The sequence below is a fragment of the Plecotus auritus genome (genome assembly GCF_963455305.1).
Source record: "Plecotus auritus genome assembly, chromosome: 2".
Classification (NCBI taxonomy): domain Eukaryota; kingdom Metazoa; phylum Chordata; class Mammalia; order Chiroptera; family Vespertilionidae; genus Plecotus; species Plecotus auritus.
The window spans coordinates 70,788,333-70,803,366 of NC_137771.1; the positions used below are offsets into that span (position 1 = coordinate 70,788,333).

The window sequence follows — 15,034 nt, forward strand, 5'->3', positions numbered from 1 at the left end:
ATGTATGTAAGATGGCAGTTGCTAGAGAGAAAAATAATGCAGGGACTATCTCTATAATCACACTTATTATTCTATCTAATAAAGAGGTAATATGCAAATTGACCGTCACTCCAACACACAAGATGGCCGCCCCCATGTGGACACAAGATGGCCGCCACAAAATGGCTGTCAGGGGAGGGCAGTTGTGGGCGATGAGACCTGCAAGGGAGGGCGGTTGGGGGTGATTATGTCGGCAGTGGAGGAAGGGCATTTGGGGAGAACCAGGACAGCAGGGGAGGGCAGTTGGGGGTGACCAGGCTGGCAGGGGAGGGCAGTTAGGGGCAATTGGGCCGGCAGGGGAGCAGTTAGGCATTGATCTGACTGGCAGGGGAGTGGTTAGGGGGTGATCAGGATGGCAGGCAGAAGAAGTTAGGGGCAATCAGGCAGGCAGGCAGGTGAGGGATTGGGAGCCAGCTGTCCTGGATTGTGAGAGGGATGTCCGACTGCCCGTTTAGGCCCGATCCCAGTGGGCAGTCGGACATTCTTCGAGGGGTCCCAGAATGGAGAGGGTGCAGGCTGGGCTGAGGGACAGGCCCCCTCACCCCCCGTGCACGAATTTCGTGCACCAGGCCTCTAGTGTATAATATAAAGATAATTGCCTCTTTCGTTTTAATTAACTGAATAATAACAGTACTATGAACAATAAACCAAGGTCATCCTATCTAATAAAAGAGTAATATGCAAATTGACCATCACTCTGCTACACCCACAAGCCATGCCCACCAGCCAATCAGGAGTGAGTATGCAAATTAACCCAACCAAGATCGCTGCAGCCACGGAGAGCAGGAGGCTTGAGTTGCCCCCGGCAATGGAGGAAGCCAAGCTTTCCGCCTGCCCTGGCCGGCCCAGGCCTCTGCTCAAGGCTACAAAGTTTCAATTATAGAAGGTAAATAAATCCCAACAAAAATGGTGGCAGCCACGGAGCTGGAGAGAGCAGGAGGCTTGAGTTGCCCCTGGCGATGGAGGAAGCCAAGTTTCCGCAGCCCTGGCCTGCCTTGGCCTCCGCTTAAGGCTACAAAGTTTCAATTATAGAAGATAAATAAATCCCAACAAAAATGGCTGCGGCCATGGAGCGAGCAGGAGGCTTGGCTCCGCTCAAGGCTACAAAGTTTCAATTATAGAAGATAAATAAATCCCAAATACCAGGGCCTCTGCTTGGGTTGCTGGGGGGGGGCAAAGCCGGCCTGCAAACCACCATAGGCCCCTTGCCCAGGCCGCTCCACGCCCCAAGGGAACCCCCACCCTGATCCAGGACATGCTTCAGGGCAAACCAGCTGGCCCCCACCCGTGAACCAGGCCTCTGTCCTATCTAATAAAAGAGTAATATGCAAATTGACCATCACTCCAACACACAAGATGGCTTCCCCCATGTGGTCAAAGATGACTGCCCCCATGTGGACACAAGATGGCCACCACAAGGTGGCCAGCAGGGGAGGGTAGTTGGGACGGACCAGGCCTGCAAGGGAGGGCAGTTGGCAGCAATCAAGCCTGCAGGGGAGGGCAGTTAGGGGTGACCAGGCCAGCAGAGGAGGGAAGTTGGGGGCGACCGGGCCTGCAGGGAAGGGCAGTTGGGGGGGACGCAGGCCTGCAGGGGAGAGCAGTTGGGGGGGACCAGGTCTATAGGGGAGGGCAGTTAGGGGGTGATCAGGCTGGCAGGCAGAAGCGGTTAGGGGCAATCAGGAAGGCAGGCAGGCCAGCAGTTGGGAGCCAGTAGTCCTGGATTGTGGGAGGGATGTCCGACTGCCTGTTTAGGCCCGATCCTACCTGGATCGGGCCTAAACAGGCAGTCGGACATCCCTCAAGGGGTCCCAGATTGGAGAGGGTGCAGGCTGGGCTGAGAGACACCCCCCCCCCCATGCACGAATTTCATGCACCGGGCCTCTAGTTGCTATATAAAAGTAGTTCTGTCAAGTTTTGGGTACTCTGCAGTACCTGGCACAAGGTGAGTGTTCAATAAATATTAGTAAGTTATGACTTCTTATCCTTCTGAAATAAAAACACAGAATAAAAAAAACTAAAGGCAGCCTCTGCTAACTCAACATAGAAACTAGCACAAATAGCCAAATAAAGATTTTTGTTTTGTGTACCTGACTGAACCTAACTCTAAGGTTATTTTTAATACTAGAGGCCCCGTGCATGAATACGTGCATGGGTGGGTTCCCTTGGCCTAACAGGTGATTGGGGCCTATTGAGGGGGGGCCGGCTGGCTGGGGGAGGGGCCACAAGAGGTTGGCTGGCCAGTCCTCCCCCCCATTGGGGTCCATCAGGGGGAGGGACCATAAGAGGTTGGCCGGATTGGGGTGAGGGACCATGGGAGGTTGGCTGGCTGCCCTCCCCACCCTCATTGGGGCCGATCTGGGGGGCTGGTGGGGGGGAGGGACTGCAGGAGGTTGGCCAGCCTCGGGGAGAGACCTCGGGAAGTTGGCCAACTGGGGGGAAGGACCGTGGGAAGTTGGCCGGCTGGCCGGGAGGAGGGACCATGGGAGGTGGCCAGCCACGAGAGGTTGGCTGTGGGAGCGCACTGACCACCAGGGGCAGCTTCTGCATTGAGCGTCTGCCCCTGGTGTTCAGTGCACATCATAGCAACCGGTCGACCATTTGTTTGGTCATTTAGTGGTTTGGTTGCTTAGGCTTTTATATATATATATAGACAATAGGCCCGGTGCACGACATTCGTGCACTGGTGGGAGGGGGATCCCCCAGCTCGCCTGCACCCTCGCATAGTCCGGGATTGAGGATGTCCGCCTGCCGGCTTAGGCCTGCTCTGGAGTGGCCTAAGCCGGCATGCAGACATACCCCAAGGGGTCCTTAGCACTGCCTCGTAGGTGGGAGAGGCTCCTGCCTCTGCTGCTGCTCTTGCCAGCTGCTGCCCTCGCCAGCTGTGAGCCTGGTTTCTGGTTGGGCATTATTCCCCCTGTGGGAGTGCACTGACCACCAGGGGGCAGCTCCTGTGTTGAGCGTCTACCCCCTGGTGGTCAGTGTGCGTCATAGCGACCAGTTGTTCCACCATTCGGTTGATTTGCATATTAGGGTTTTATTATATTGGATGAAGCCTTAGAAAGAGCATCTTATTTTGAAAACTTAATTTTAATCTCAAAATTATCCAGTATATATGATGTGTGAGCATAACATCATTGTATACTTACCAACTCTAAAGATAAATAATTGACTATTTTATTAGTCTAGAACAGCCTTGGGCAAACTACGGCCCGCGGGCTGGATCCGGCTGTTCTATCCGGTTCTCTTGCTCTCCCCTCCGCTCCTCTACTTTGAATTTATATTAGTTCACACAAACACTCCATCCATGCTTTAGAACCCATTGTGGCCCTCGAGTCAAAAAGTTTGCCCACCCCTGGTCTAGAACTATGTTGTCTAATATGGCCATGTGTGACTGACTATTGAGTACTTGCAATGTGGGTAGTATGAATTATATTGTGCTATAAATGTAAATACACACCCAATTTGAAGTCATAGTATAAAAAATGTAAAATATGTCAATATGTTTTGTATATTGATTAACTTTTTGTATTCTATTACATTGAAATTTATTGCTATATCTTGCACTCTTGCTGGATCTTTTTACTATGTATGATCCTGTAATATCAGGGATTAGATTTGGAAAATATTGGTTTACTACGTTATTCAGATTTTCCAAATATATATTGACAGATTTTATTGTACAATATAAAAAAATCATTAATACTGCTACCAGTTTTTATCAGAAAAACATTTAAATATTGAGAAGCTGTCAAACTCAAGGTGGTAGATAAAAGTTTTATAAAATTTTAACTTTCGCTTGAATTTTATCATTGGCAACAAATATTTTCACTTACTTTCCTTGAAGTGACAGTTTTACTTTGTTCATTTTTGAGAAAATTCCTGCCAAATAACCTAACCGAAAGCCATAGTTTTTGAATGTCAGTCTTTCTTTCTAGTAAGAAAGGTATTCCTTAAATAATATTCCTTATAAAATGTGGTTAATTCAGCTCACAAAACACTCACAGAATGACTTTTCCTGGAGAACTGTGGGACCTTGATATGTAGCAAAACTGCTTTAGGTGCTATGCATACTTCCCATTTTACTTCACAGAATATAAAAAAGTGGGTATACTCAAAGTCATGATTTAATAAAATTAATCATTCTTGGTGCTTCATCAGGGACATTCTTAAGTGAAGGTGGCATTTTTATTTTATTATTTTTACTATAAGTGTGTAGTATTGAAGAATACAGCGACTGTTAATACAGTTCGATGCCACTGCCTTGATTTATGCTACGAGACCAGCAGTTTTACCCATCACTGCTTTTGCATTCTTTAGTGCAAATGTCAACACTGTGCAGAAGGCAAATTAATGTCTTAGTATTATTTATGAAAATAGTTTAATCTTGTGGACCCTCTGAAAGGGTCTTGGCAACCTCCAGTGGTGAACCCACTATTCCTTGAGAACTGTTGCTTAAGAGTATATAAAAGATTACTAAGAGTCAGACCCTGCAAAAGACTAGTGTACATTTAAGATGAGGTCACAAATAGAATATTATGTAGAGTATAATGAGCACCAGATAAGAGCTACAGACTTGTAGACATTCAGAAGAAAAATGATAATCAGCTGAGGCTATATCAATAGGATTGGTATTTGAAATTTAAGAGATTTCAACAGACTGATACTTGGGTTAGTAGAGGAGAGTGTTCCTTTCAGGTAGAAGCAGCAGTACGAAGCTAGAGGGGTAGATACTTATGGGACTTCGGGAACATTATTTCATGTCTGGACTTCAGTTCCCTAATCTATAAAACAAGGAGATTGAATTTGATCATTTAGTTCACTTCCAGGTTTAAAGTTGCAAGATTTCAAGTAGTATTTTTGTAAAGTTTTGCTCTCAGCGTTATTATTATTGTTGTTAGGAGCGGAAATATTTAAATGATTGTAATTTAAAATGTATTTAATGTTTTAAAAAATATAAATTAAGGTATTTGCTTTGTATTTTTGCATAAAATTGCATTTATTAGTGCATAACATTTATAGAAAACATTCTAAATGGTTTTTAAATTTTTTCATTTTTATAATAATAAATTCATTTATTATCTGTTGTATTTTTTATGTCAGAGATTGAAATAGAGGTAGAATTGCAGTGTAATAAGATATATTTAGTGCTCTTACTGTATTAGACATTTTAGTGTGTGCATTACTAGAATTCACATTAATTCCCTTATTCAAAGTATTTGAGGAATTAAATATTCGTTGAATCATTATTTACAGGCCCAGTACAAATTGGCCCCACTCTGTGATTTTTACTTTTTAAAAATAGCTATTTCAATTACCATATGAAGTAATTGAAATTCGGCTAATTGAAAATACGGTTGCTTCTGGGTTTTTAGACACTTAGAGAACAGATTGATGAAGAAAAATATATTTACAACAAAAACTTTCTCTTTTGATATTAAATGCTGATTTTTCTTGTAATTTTAAATTATTAATTATATACTCTGTAGTACTAATACCAGGCCTTATAGAAGTACTCTAGTCAAATAAGTATTGGTTAAATTGAAAGTAATTCTAATATAGAAGTTTTATTTTGAGGTTTTTCTTTGAAACATTAGGTTTCTATAAGAAATCTGAATTTTCAGTAAATTGTCATCTCTGTGTTTTTTTTTTCATTGTCTAGTGTGACTGTGGCTTAAATGTTATTGATGAACTATTTCTCAGATGATTAATATGAATATCTTATATTTTATGCAAAGATTTCTCAACAGAATGGTATATTTTACCAACCTTTTGTTATTGATTCTTTTAGGAATGGATCGAGATTATGGCCCTGGATCTTACGGAGGTCTGGCATTCAAGGATATTTATCTAAAAATTCTTCTTTTGGGTGCCAGTAAAGGTGAGCATCATTTAATTTTTTTCTTTTTAAACCCTTTATAGGGATGGATCGTGACTATGGCCATGGATCCTATGGGGGTCAAAGATCCATGGACTCCTACCTAAACCAGTCATATGGCATGGACAATCACAGTGGTGGTGGTGGGGGTAGCAGGTAAATTGCTTAATCACTTAGCCAAATAATTAGAAGATTATAAGATTCTGGATATTTTAATTTAAGAATTCCTTAGGCACGTTATAATACTTGAACTTCACTATTTGGTATTGAATAATCACCTTAAATGTTTAAAGGTGTTAACTAATGGTTGTAAAAATTATCTCAAAATCACCGACAGACATTTTTTAAAGAATCTCAGATAACTATTACCATTTCAATACATAAATCATTAAAGATTTTTAGCAATGAATATTTCTTTTACTTTAAATTCTTAATCAATCAGAATGTCCTGAACAAATGGTGTAAAATGTTACTTGAAATATTATATATGAAGCTTTTTCTTAATGATTTAAAAAAATCTTTCCTAATGTGGGGTGCTGTTAAAAGCAGCAAAGCAGTCTTTGAATAGCCTAGCCCTTGTTCAATTTCTAAGAAACATTTAAGATAGCTATTCTTTTAAATTTAACTCTAGGTTGTAAGAGCATATTATAATAATAAAAACGTTGTTTATATCATATCTAGGTTATTTATTGGCAGGTACTACTGAAACCAAAAACCACTTGTGCTCTAGGCTAGGAGCATTGTATTAAAGCCACGAATACTATACTTTTTGCTTATTTTAATGCTCTAGATAGAGTTCAGAATGTATTTATATTTTGCTGTTGATACTGTGGAAAGCATAAACCTAGTTGAGCTACTATAGGGTTTAAGGTTGACCATATTTCAGACAAAGGGAGTTTATTTTTTGAGACACAAAGATTCCTACTAAATAGTAGTAAAACTAGTTAGAGAACATTTAAAACTATCGTCCTTCTTCATAAATTGAAGGATCCAGATTCCTTAAGGATGGACTGAATCTTGCTTACCTTTCTTCTTTCTGTTTCAAGTGTGCCACTATGGTTCATAGTAGAGGAACAGTTATATTCAAGAAAATGAACAGTTATGACAATTTTGCTTATAAGATAGATGCTTTGAAAAATGTAGTTGAAAAGAGGAATACTTTTTATATGGTTACTAGGATTTAGAAGTAAATAGTACCTTCTATTTATTTAGTTATCTGTAAATAATTAAAGTAATGTAACACATTTAAATGTTTTAATATATCAATTATTGCCTTGTTACATTGTAAATGTAATGTGTATAAATTATGTAGATGTTATTATCTCATGTGTAATTGTGGGCCTTTATAAAACTGTGTTGTAAAGTGTCAAGCATACTTTGGATTTGTGAGAAGTAAGATGATTCGTTTCTTCTGTTGATTCTATTAAAACCTTGGAGATTGTGTGCTCCCTTTTTTTAGCATAGTTTTATGTGATAATTTCCTGCCAGGAAATAATTTTTCAAATAATTGAAGATGTTATAAAATGTATTCTTTCTCATCTGCCTTGAAAATTCATATGCAGAGGGTATATGCTGGTGGTCCTTTTATGTTCTATTTTATGTGCTTATCCTTCTAGATTTGTTAGATTTACTAGTCTATAAGTGAAAAGTGACTGAGGATCGATTATTGACCTTAGCCAAAGTTTGGCAGATTGTCAAATTTTATAACCAGAGATTTTTCTCCAAATTTGAACTACTATAAACATAATGAAGCAGTTTTGTGATATAGATTATTGAGGGTGCAAAAGGATCTCTTCTGTGTCGTAATAGCCTGCATCTGTGTAGTCTTCAATTTGTGTCCCTATTGAAAGCCAAAATACTGTAAATATTTTGTTTTTTTTTCTAATATTGAGGATGGATTTAAAGAAAGTCTGAGTAGTTTGTGAAATTTAGCAAATGACTTTTTCTAAGACTAGGGCTGGGCTAAAATAATTACAGACAAATCTATTTTTAATAAAATAGAAAAGCTGCTAAAAAGCAGATTTTTAAGCTAAGCTTTACTTAATTCATACTTAAAAACTGACTCAGGTAGCTTTCTATCTGGTCTCATGTTGAATTGCCCAGCCCTAATCAAGTGTGAACAAAAGTAGAACTGTGCAAACCAGTATGGTATAAATGAATTTTAGTTGATAAATGTCATCTGATAATTTGTCTTTTGAATTGTCTAACATTAGTAAGCTTACTTTTGTTTTTTCCCTCACTGTGCAATTTTTCCAGGTTTGGACCTTATGAGTCTTACGACTCCAGGTCTTCTCTGGGTGGGCGAGATCTATACAGATCTGGCTATGGTTTTAATGAACCCGAACAAAGCCGCTTCGGAGGTAGTTATGGTGGTCGATTTGAGAGCTCCTACCGGAATAGCCTTGACTCTTTCGGAGGTAGAAACCAGGGCGGGTCTAGCTGGGAAGCACCTTACTCCCGTTCAAAATTGAGGCCTGGGTTTATGGAGGACAGAGGAAGAGAGAATTACTCTTCCTACAGCAGTTTTTCTTCACCCCATATGAAGCCTGCACCTGTAGGCTCTCGGGGGAGAGGAACGCCTGCTTATCCTGAAAGTACGTTTGGAAGCAGAAACTATGATGCTTTTGGAGGACCATCAACAGGCAGAGGCCGAGGCCGAGGAGTAAGTACAACAGAATCTTTTCAGATTCTTTTCACTAGTCACTCTTTTAAACCCTTTCAAGACCGTGGTTTTCAACTAGGATAAACACTGTTCATCCCAGTGTATTCTGAAGCAAAAGCTGAGTCATAAGCATAATTTTTAGGTTGACTGTAAAACTTTCTCCAGCACCTCAGAAAAGAAGTGACAGTGTGAGATGATTGTTCATAAAGTTTTGCCAAATCTCCCTTTATTAAAAAGGTGAGGATGTTAGATTTGGTCTAAAAGGGGTTAAAAGGAGTTACATTTTTCCTTGTAAACACCAGCAGTTTTGCTAGTGGGACAGTTCTTGGATTATTGTAAAAGGTAACAACTCTTTTGGAGTTTTTTGAGTAGGTTAAAGGTGCAATGTATGATAAAATGTTTATACTTTGCTACTAAACTCTATTTCTTCAAAGATCCATATTTCACATTAAACATAAGAGATCAAAAGTTGGTGATAGTTGAGGGTAGCTTAGCTTTGTTTACATGGTGAAGAAGTTGATATGTAAAATAGGTTGTAGAATGATTTGTGGTCAGTATAATTTTGCTAATTCACTCTTAAAATATGTCCTATTGCTGGGTGTAATATTTTCTCTGTCATCAGTTTTAATATTGAAAAATAATTTCCTACCTGTATATGTTTATGGCTCCTTCCTAGGAAGTAATATTTTGTAAATTCTTGCTTAAATGAGCAGATATAGTAGTCTTCAAGTGTTTAATTTCAGGTTATACAGTGTTAATTTTAAGATTATGCCTGTGTTCTTAGGTAACTTGACTAACATGAAATTTTACCTAGTAAGTGTATGTAGGTTATGGAGTTATTATTTAGTTTGGTCATATAAAGAATACTGTATTGTGGTTTTTTTCTTTTTTTTTTCTTTTTTGAGTCAGTGGCTCTTAATATTCTCTTTGCAGAGGGAAGTACTTCTGATAAAAAATGTAGTAGGGCACACGTTTTGACTGTTTATTAGCTTTTGGTACATCAGTGTAGTGTGTCATACTTGTTTAGACATTTTTCATTTATAACAGTTAACTCTTATGTAAAATGCATTGCACCTTTAATGGATAATTAATCAAGATTTTTCTGATGTGACTGTATACATTACCTGGAAACACTGATTTATTCCAATCCACTAGGTTAGATAGGTATCTTAAGCATAATATACAAATGTAAGCAATATGTTGCTATTCCTCCATATTTTATGATTGTAGGTTAAAGGAAAATAGTTGGGGTAAAATTTGAAAACACCTAGCATTTTCCATGCTGTATTATTACTTTACAGGCAAATGACTTTTTTCTTAATGAGACTTCAAATATCAATTTTATGTTTACAATAGAAAAACAGGTATTCCTGTGCTTTGTATTCACCATTCTAGTCTGAATGGACTTTTCTTTCTTTCCTCCTGTTAATGAAGTAGATGAACCAATAGGGTTTTCTTTTTTAATCTTCACTTGTACAATTCCCACTGGATCCTTCTCTTCAGATTACTCCTCATTCTTTATCTTATAAAAGTAAGGTTAGAAGAACAAATTCCTGTGGACATGCGACCTCTTGGTGTAGTGGATTTTGTTAGTGACTAAAAGAGGAAGGGACACAGAGTCGCTTGGTTGCATGACTCTTCGTCTGTAAACTTTTGCTCCTCAGGCTTCTGGGTCAGAATATGTTTCTCTAGGTAAGAATGTGAATGGAACGTCAGATGTAATTCTTTATCTGAAGTGTGTCTTGGAAGTTGATGCATGGTTATGCTTTAACTCTCCTATTTCATACTAATGTTCCATCTCGCCTTCTCATTCCCTTTTTCAACAGGGAGAAATCATAAATGATTTCTGGATCTTTTTTACTTCAAACTTCAAATATGGTCTTCTTTGTGTTTCTTAGTTATAAGCTAGGCTTTAGTAAAATAAAGATTTCTTTTGAGGTCTTTTCATGGGAAAATATCAATTAGGAATTCTGAAGAGGAGTTGTCAGAGAGTTGTACAAGTGGTAATATTTTGACAGGCACATATGTTGTTTATGATCTCAACTAATTTTGAATTGTAAAAATAAAAATAGGAAATATACATATATGTTCTACTGGAAATAAAAATACTAATTGACTGGATTCAAGTTCATGTAATAATTTACAAAGTTTTCCAATGTGTTTATTCAGAGTGGACATGTAAATTTAGTTACATTCTGGGGAATTTTTAGGTAAAAATTATTAGATAGAAAACATGTACATTTTGTATGAATTCATCTTTTATATTTGGGTATTATGCTAATATTTCTTGATTTCACAAATTTGCAGCATATGAGTGATTTTGGAAGCATTCATAGACCTGGAATTGTTGTTGACTATCAAAATAAACCCGCCAATGTGACAGTTGCTGCTACAAGAGGAATAAAGAGAAAAATGATGCAACAATTTAATAAGCCCAGTGGAACCTTCATCAAGAAACCCAAGCTAGCAAAACCTGTGGAGAAGATGAGCCTCAGCAAATCACCTAGTAAGAAAGAAAATATAATTGCTGTGAATACTTTTTACCTTTTTAAATCCAGTGCTTTTAGATAATTTTTCATGTTTTTATAGACAAGCTGCATTGTAATTATAGTGGTTGGTTCGGGGAAACCCCTAGTACAGTTATTATTCATGACATCAAAATTACCAAGAGACTGTTTATTTTTTTAATTTTTATATTTTATTTCTTTAAAAAAATGTTTTTATTGATTTTAGAGAGAGAGGAAAGGAGAAGGAGAGAGAGAAACATCAATGTGAGAGAGAAACATTGATTGGTTGCATCCCACATGCACCCCAACTGGGGATCGAACCCACAACCTGGGTACATGCTCTGACTGGGAATCGAACCAGTCAGTGCCCTTTCAGTGCACTGGGTGACACTTAACCAACTGAGCCACACTAGCCAGGGCACAAGATAATTTTTAAGTTCACATGCCCTGATCTATCCCTCTTCCCTAAATCCTGGTTTAGGGTGGAGTCAGAATATTTATATTTTTTAAATGGCTTCACACATGATTTTGAGTCAAGCTGTTGGATGTTACAGTGTATTTATTGTTGGATGTGTTGTTGAGAAAGTGTTATGTTATATTACATAGAATTGTCTTTATGAGGACAAAGGAAAGAAATGTTTCATGTTCCTAGGTACCAGGAAAATCTATACTTCTTCTAGAAAATTAATTTGCTTTTAATCTTCTGGACATGATGACTTTTTTGGGGTGTTGGTTAATCCTCACCTGAGAATATTTTTTCCATTGATTTCTAGAGAGTGGAAGGGAAGAAGAGAGGGGGAGAGAGAAAGAATGAGTTATGAGACACACCGATCAGTTGCCTCCCGTATGAACCCTGACAAGTGCTGGGCTTGAACCTGCAACCCAGGTACACGCCCTTGACTGGGGATCAAACCTTCGACCCTTGGGTGCATGGGCCAACACTAACCACTGAACAACACTGTCCAGGATGTTTCCCCACCCCCCCTTTTTTTAAACAGTATTTGAGAATAGTGTAGTATAGCTAAGAATGAAGCCAAAATTCCATACCCAGTTCATCCTTGTACTGTCAGGCACGAGGTAGGCATTTGAGAACTACCTGCAAAATATTCAGGAATAAGAGGTCTTGTAGTATAGGCTATATGATTTGTTGAAAGCAGTAGAAGGAACCATATTCAGTCATTTCGCTGGAGGTACAATATACTAATATATCATAGCTTTAGCATATGAAAGGGAAATGCAGTTACTTCTAGTTTGAGGTAGTATACCTGTAGATTTTCCATAGAGAGATTTAGGGAAATCCAATGGGAATATGGAAATGGTTAATTAATAAGAATATACATTTAAGCTCTTATAAAATGATGAAAAGTAATCTAGGTATTGAGTTTTAAGGTATTGATTTTACGTAATTTTGAAACATTCCATTGTATACATAGCAAAAGCTGCCTAAATATTTGTTTACTAGAGGCCTGGTGCATGAAATTCGTGCACGGGGGTGTGTGTCCCTCAGCCCAGCCTGCACCCTCTCCATCTGGGACCCGACGAGGATCAGGCCTAAACGGGCAGTCCGACATCCCTCTCACAATCCAGGACTGCTGGCTCCCAACTGCTCGCCTGCCTGCCTTCCTGATTGTCCCTAACCGCTTCTGCCTGCCAGCCTGTTTGCCCCGAACTGCCCTCCCCTGGAGGCCTGGTCACCCCTAACTGCCCTCCCCTGCAGGCCTGGTCTCTCCCCTGCAGGCCTGGGTCCCCCCCAACTGCCCTTCCCTGCAGGCCTGGTCGCCCCCAACTTCCCTCCTCTGCCGGCCTGGTCACCCCTAACTGCCCTCCCCTGCAGGCTTGATTGCCCCCAACTGCCCTCCCTTGTAGGCCTGGTCCCTCCCAACTGCCCTCCCCTGCTGGCCTGATCGCCCCCAACTGCCCTCCCTTGCAGACCTGATCCGTCCCAACTATCCTTCCCTGCTGGCCATCTTGTGGCGGCCATCTTGTGTCCACATGGAGGCAGCCATCTTGTGTGTTGGAGTGATGGTCAATTTGCATATTACTCTTTTATTAGATAGGATAGAGGCCTAGTTCACGGGTGGGGGCCGGCTGGTTTGCCCTGAAGGGTGTCCCGGATCAGGGTGGGGGTTCCCTTGGGATGTGGGGTGGCCTGGGCGAGGGGCCTGTGGTGGTTTGCAGACCGGCCACGCCCCCTGGTAACCCAAGTGGAGGCCCTGGTATTTGGGATTTATTTATCTTCTATAATTGAAACTTTGTAGCCTAGAGCAGAGCTAAGCCTCCTGCTTGCTCTGTGGCCGCAGCCATTTTTGTTGGGATTTATTTATCTTCTATAATTGAAACTTTGTAGCCTTGAGTGGAGACCAAGGCAGGCCAGGACTGCGGGAGCTTGGTTTCCTCCATTGCTGGGGGCAACCCTAGCCTCCTGCTCTCTCCAGCTCTGTGGCTGCTGCCATTTTTGTTGGGGTTTATTTATCTTCTACAATTGAAACTTTGTAGCCTTAAGTGGAGGCCTGGGCCAGCCAGGTGTGCGGAAAGCTTGGCTTCCTCCATTGCCGGGGAAACCCAGGCCTCCTGCTTGCTCTGTGGCCGCAGCCATCTTGGTTGGGTTAATTTGCATACTCACTCCTGATTGGCTGGTGGGCACGGCTTGTGGGTGTAGCAGAGTGATGGGTAATTTGCATATTACTCTTTTATTAGATAGGATTGTCAAGTTTATGAATGCCTAGGTATTCATGATTTTATATTAGGTATTTTTACAAACATAATCTAAAGGAAAACAATGCATAAAAGGAAAACTTTAAGGGCAGATTAGTTTTTTTAAGTCTAAAGTTAAATGTATTATAAGAAAGAACTTGTTCACAGTGAGATACCACTTCACACCATGTGAAGTTGATGGACATAATAAAAACAAAGTGTTGGCAAGGAGTGGAAAAATTGGGACCCTCACACATTACTATTGGGAATCTAAAATGGTGCAACTGTTGTGGGAAACATTTTGATAGTTCTTTGAATGAATAAATGTAGACTGACCATGTAACCCAGCAATTTCACTCCTGGGCATATACCTCAAAGAATTGAAGAAAAGTATTCAAACAAAAGCTTGCACACAAATTTTCATAGCAGCAGCATTCACAGTAGCCAAAAGGTGGAAACAATGCAATTGTTTATTAACAAATGAATGGATAAAAGAAAATGTGATCTGTCCACACAATGGAATGTTACTCATTCATTAAAAAGGAAGTAGGTACAGATATATGGTACAATATGTGAATGAACCTTGAAAACACGATGCTAAATAAAAGAAGCCAGACAAAAAAGCCACATTTTGTATGATTCTATTTATATAAAATATCCAGAACAGAGAAGTCTATGGAGACAGAAAGTAGATTAGTAGTTACCAAGGAGTTGGGGAAAGGGTAAGTGGGGAGTGACTACTTAATGGATATGGACTTTCCGTTTGGGGTGATGAAAAATTTGAAACTAAGTAGTGATGTTGGTTGCATAACATTATGCTGTATTTACTGTCACTGAATTGTTCACTTGGAAATGGTGGTTAAAATGGTAAATTATGTACCAGGTATTTTATTACTTTACTAGAGGCCCAGTGCATGAAATTCGTGCACGGGGAGGTGGGGGTGTCCCTCAGCCTGGCCTACACCCTCTCTAATTTGGGACATCCCTCTCACAATCCAGGACTGCTGGCTCCTAACCGCTCACCTGCCTGCCTGCCTGCCAAGCCTGATCACCCCCTAACCGCTCCCCTGCCAGCCTGATTGACACCTAACTGCTCCCCTGCCAACCTGATCGCCGCCAACTGCCCTCCCCTGCTGGCCCGATCACCCCCAACTGCCCTCCCCTGCTGACCTGATTGCCCCCAATTGCTCTTCCAGCTTGGTTACCCCCAACTACTCTTTCCTGCTCGCCCCCAACTGCCCTGCAGGCCTGGTCACC

At 40.5% G+C, this 15,034-nt stretch overlaps 1 protein-coding gene across 4 annotated transcripts in view; it reads left to right on the plus strand.

Moving 5' to 3' along the window:
- Positions 1-15,034, plus strand: part of ZNF326 (zinc finger protein 326) — a 46,869-nt gene that overhangs the window by 4,841 nt on the left and 26,994 nt on the right. The window contains exons 3-6 of one of the 4 annotated variants that reach the window (XM_080657912.1): positions 5,828-5,863; positions 5,959-6,070; positions 8,171-8,576; positions 10,884-11,082. In XM_080657912.1, the coding sequence (XP_080514038.1) occupies positions 5,828-5,863; positions 5,959-6,070; positions 8,171-8,576; positions 10,884-11,082 (753 nt within the window). Of the gene's footprint in view, positions 1-5,827; positions 5,918-5,958; positions 6,071-8,170; positions 8,577-10,883; positions 11,083-15,034 lie in introns of all 4 variants that reach the window. The other 3 variants (XM_080657913.1, XM_080657914.1, XM_080657915.1) reach the window with 3 other exon arrangements.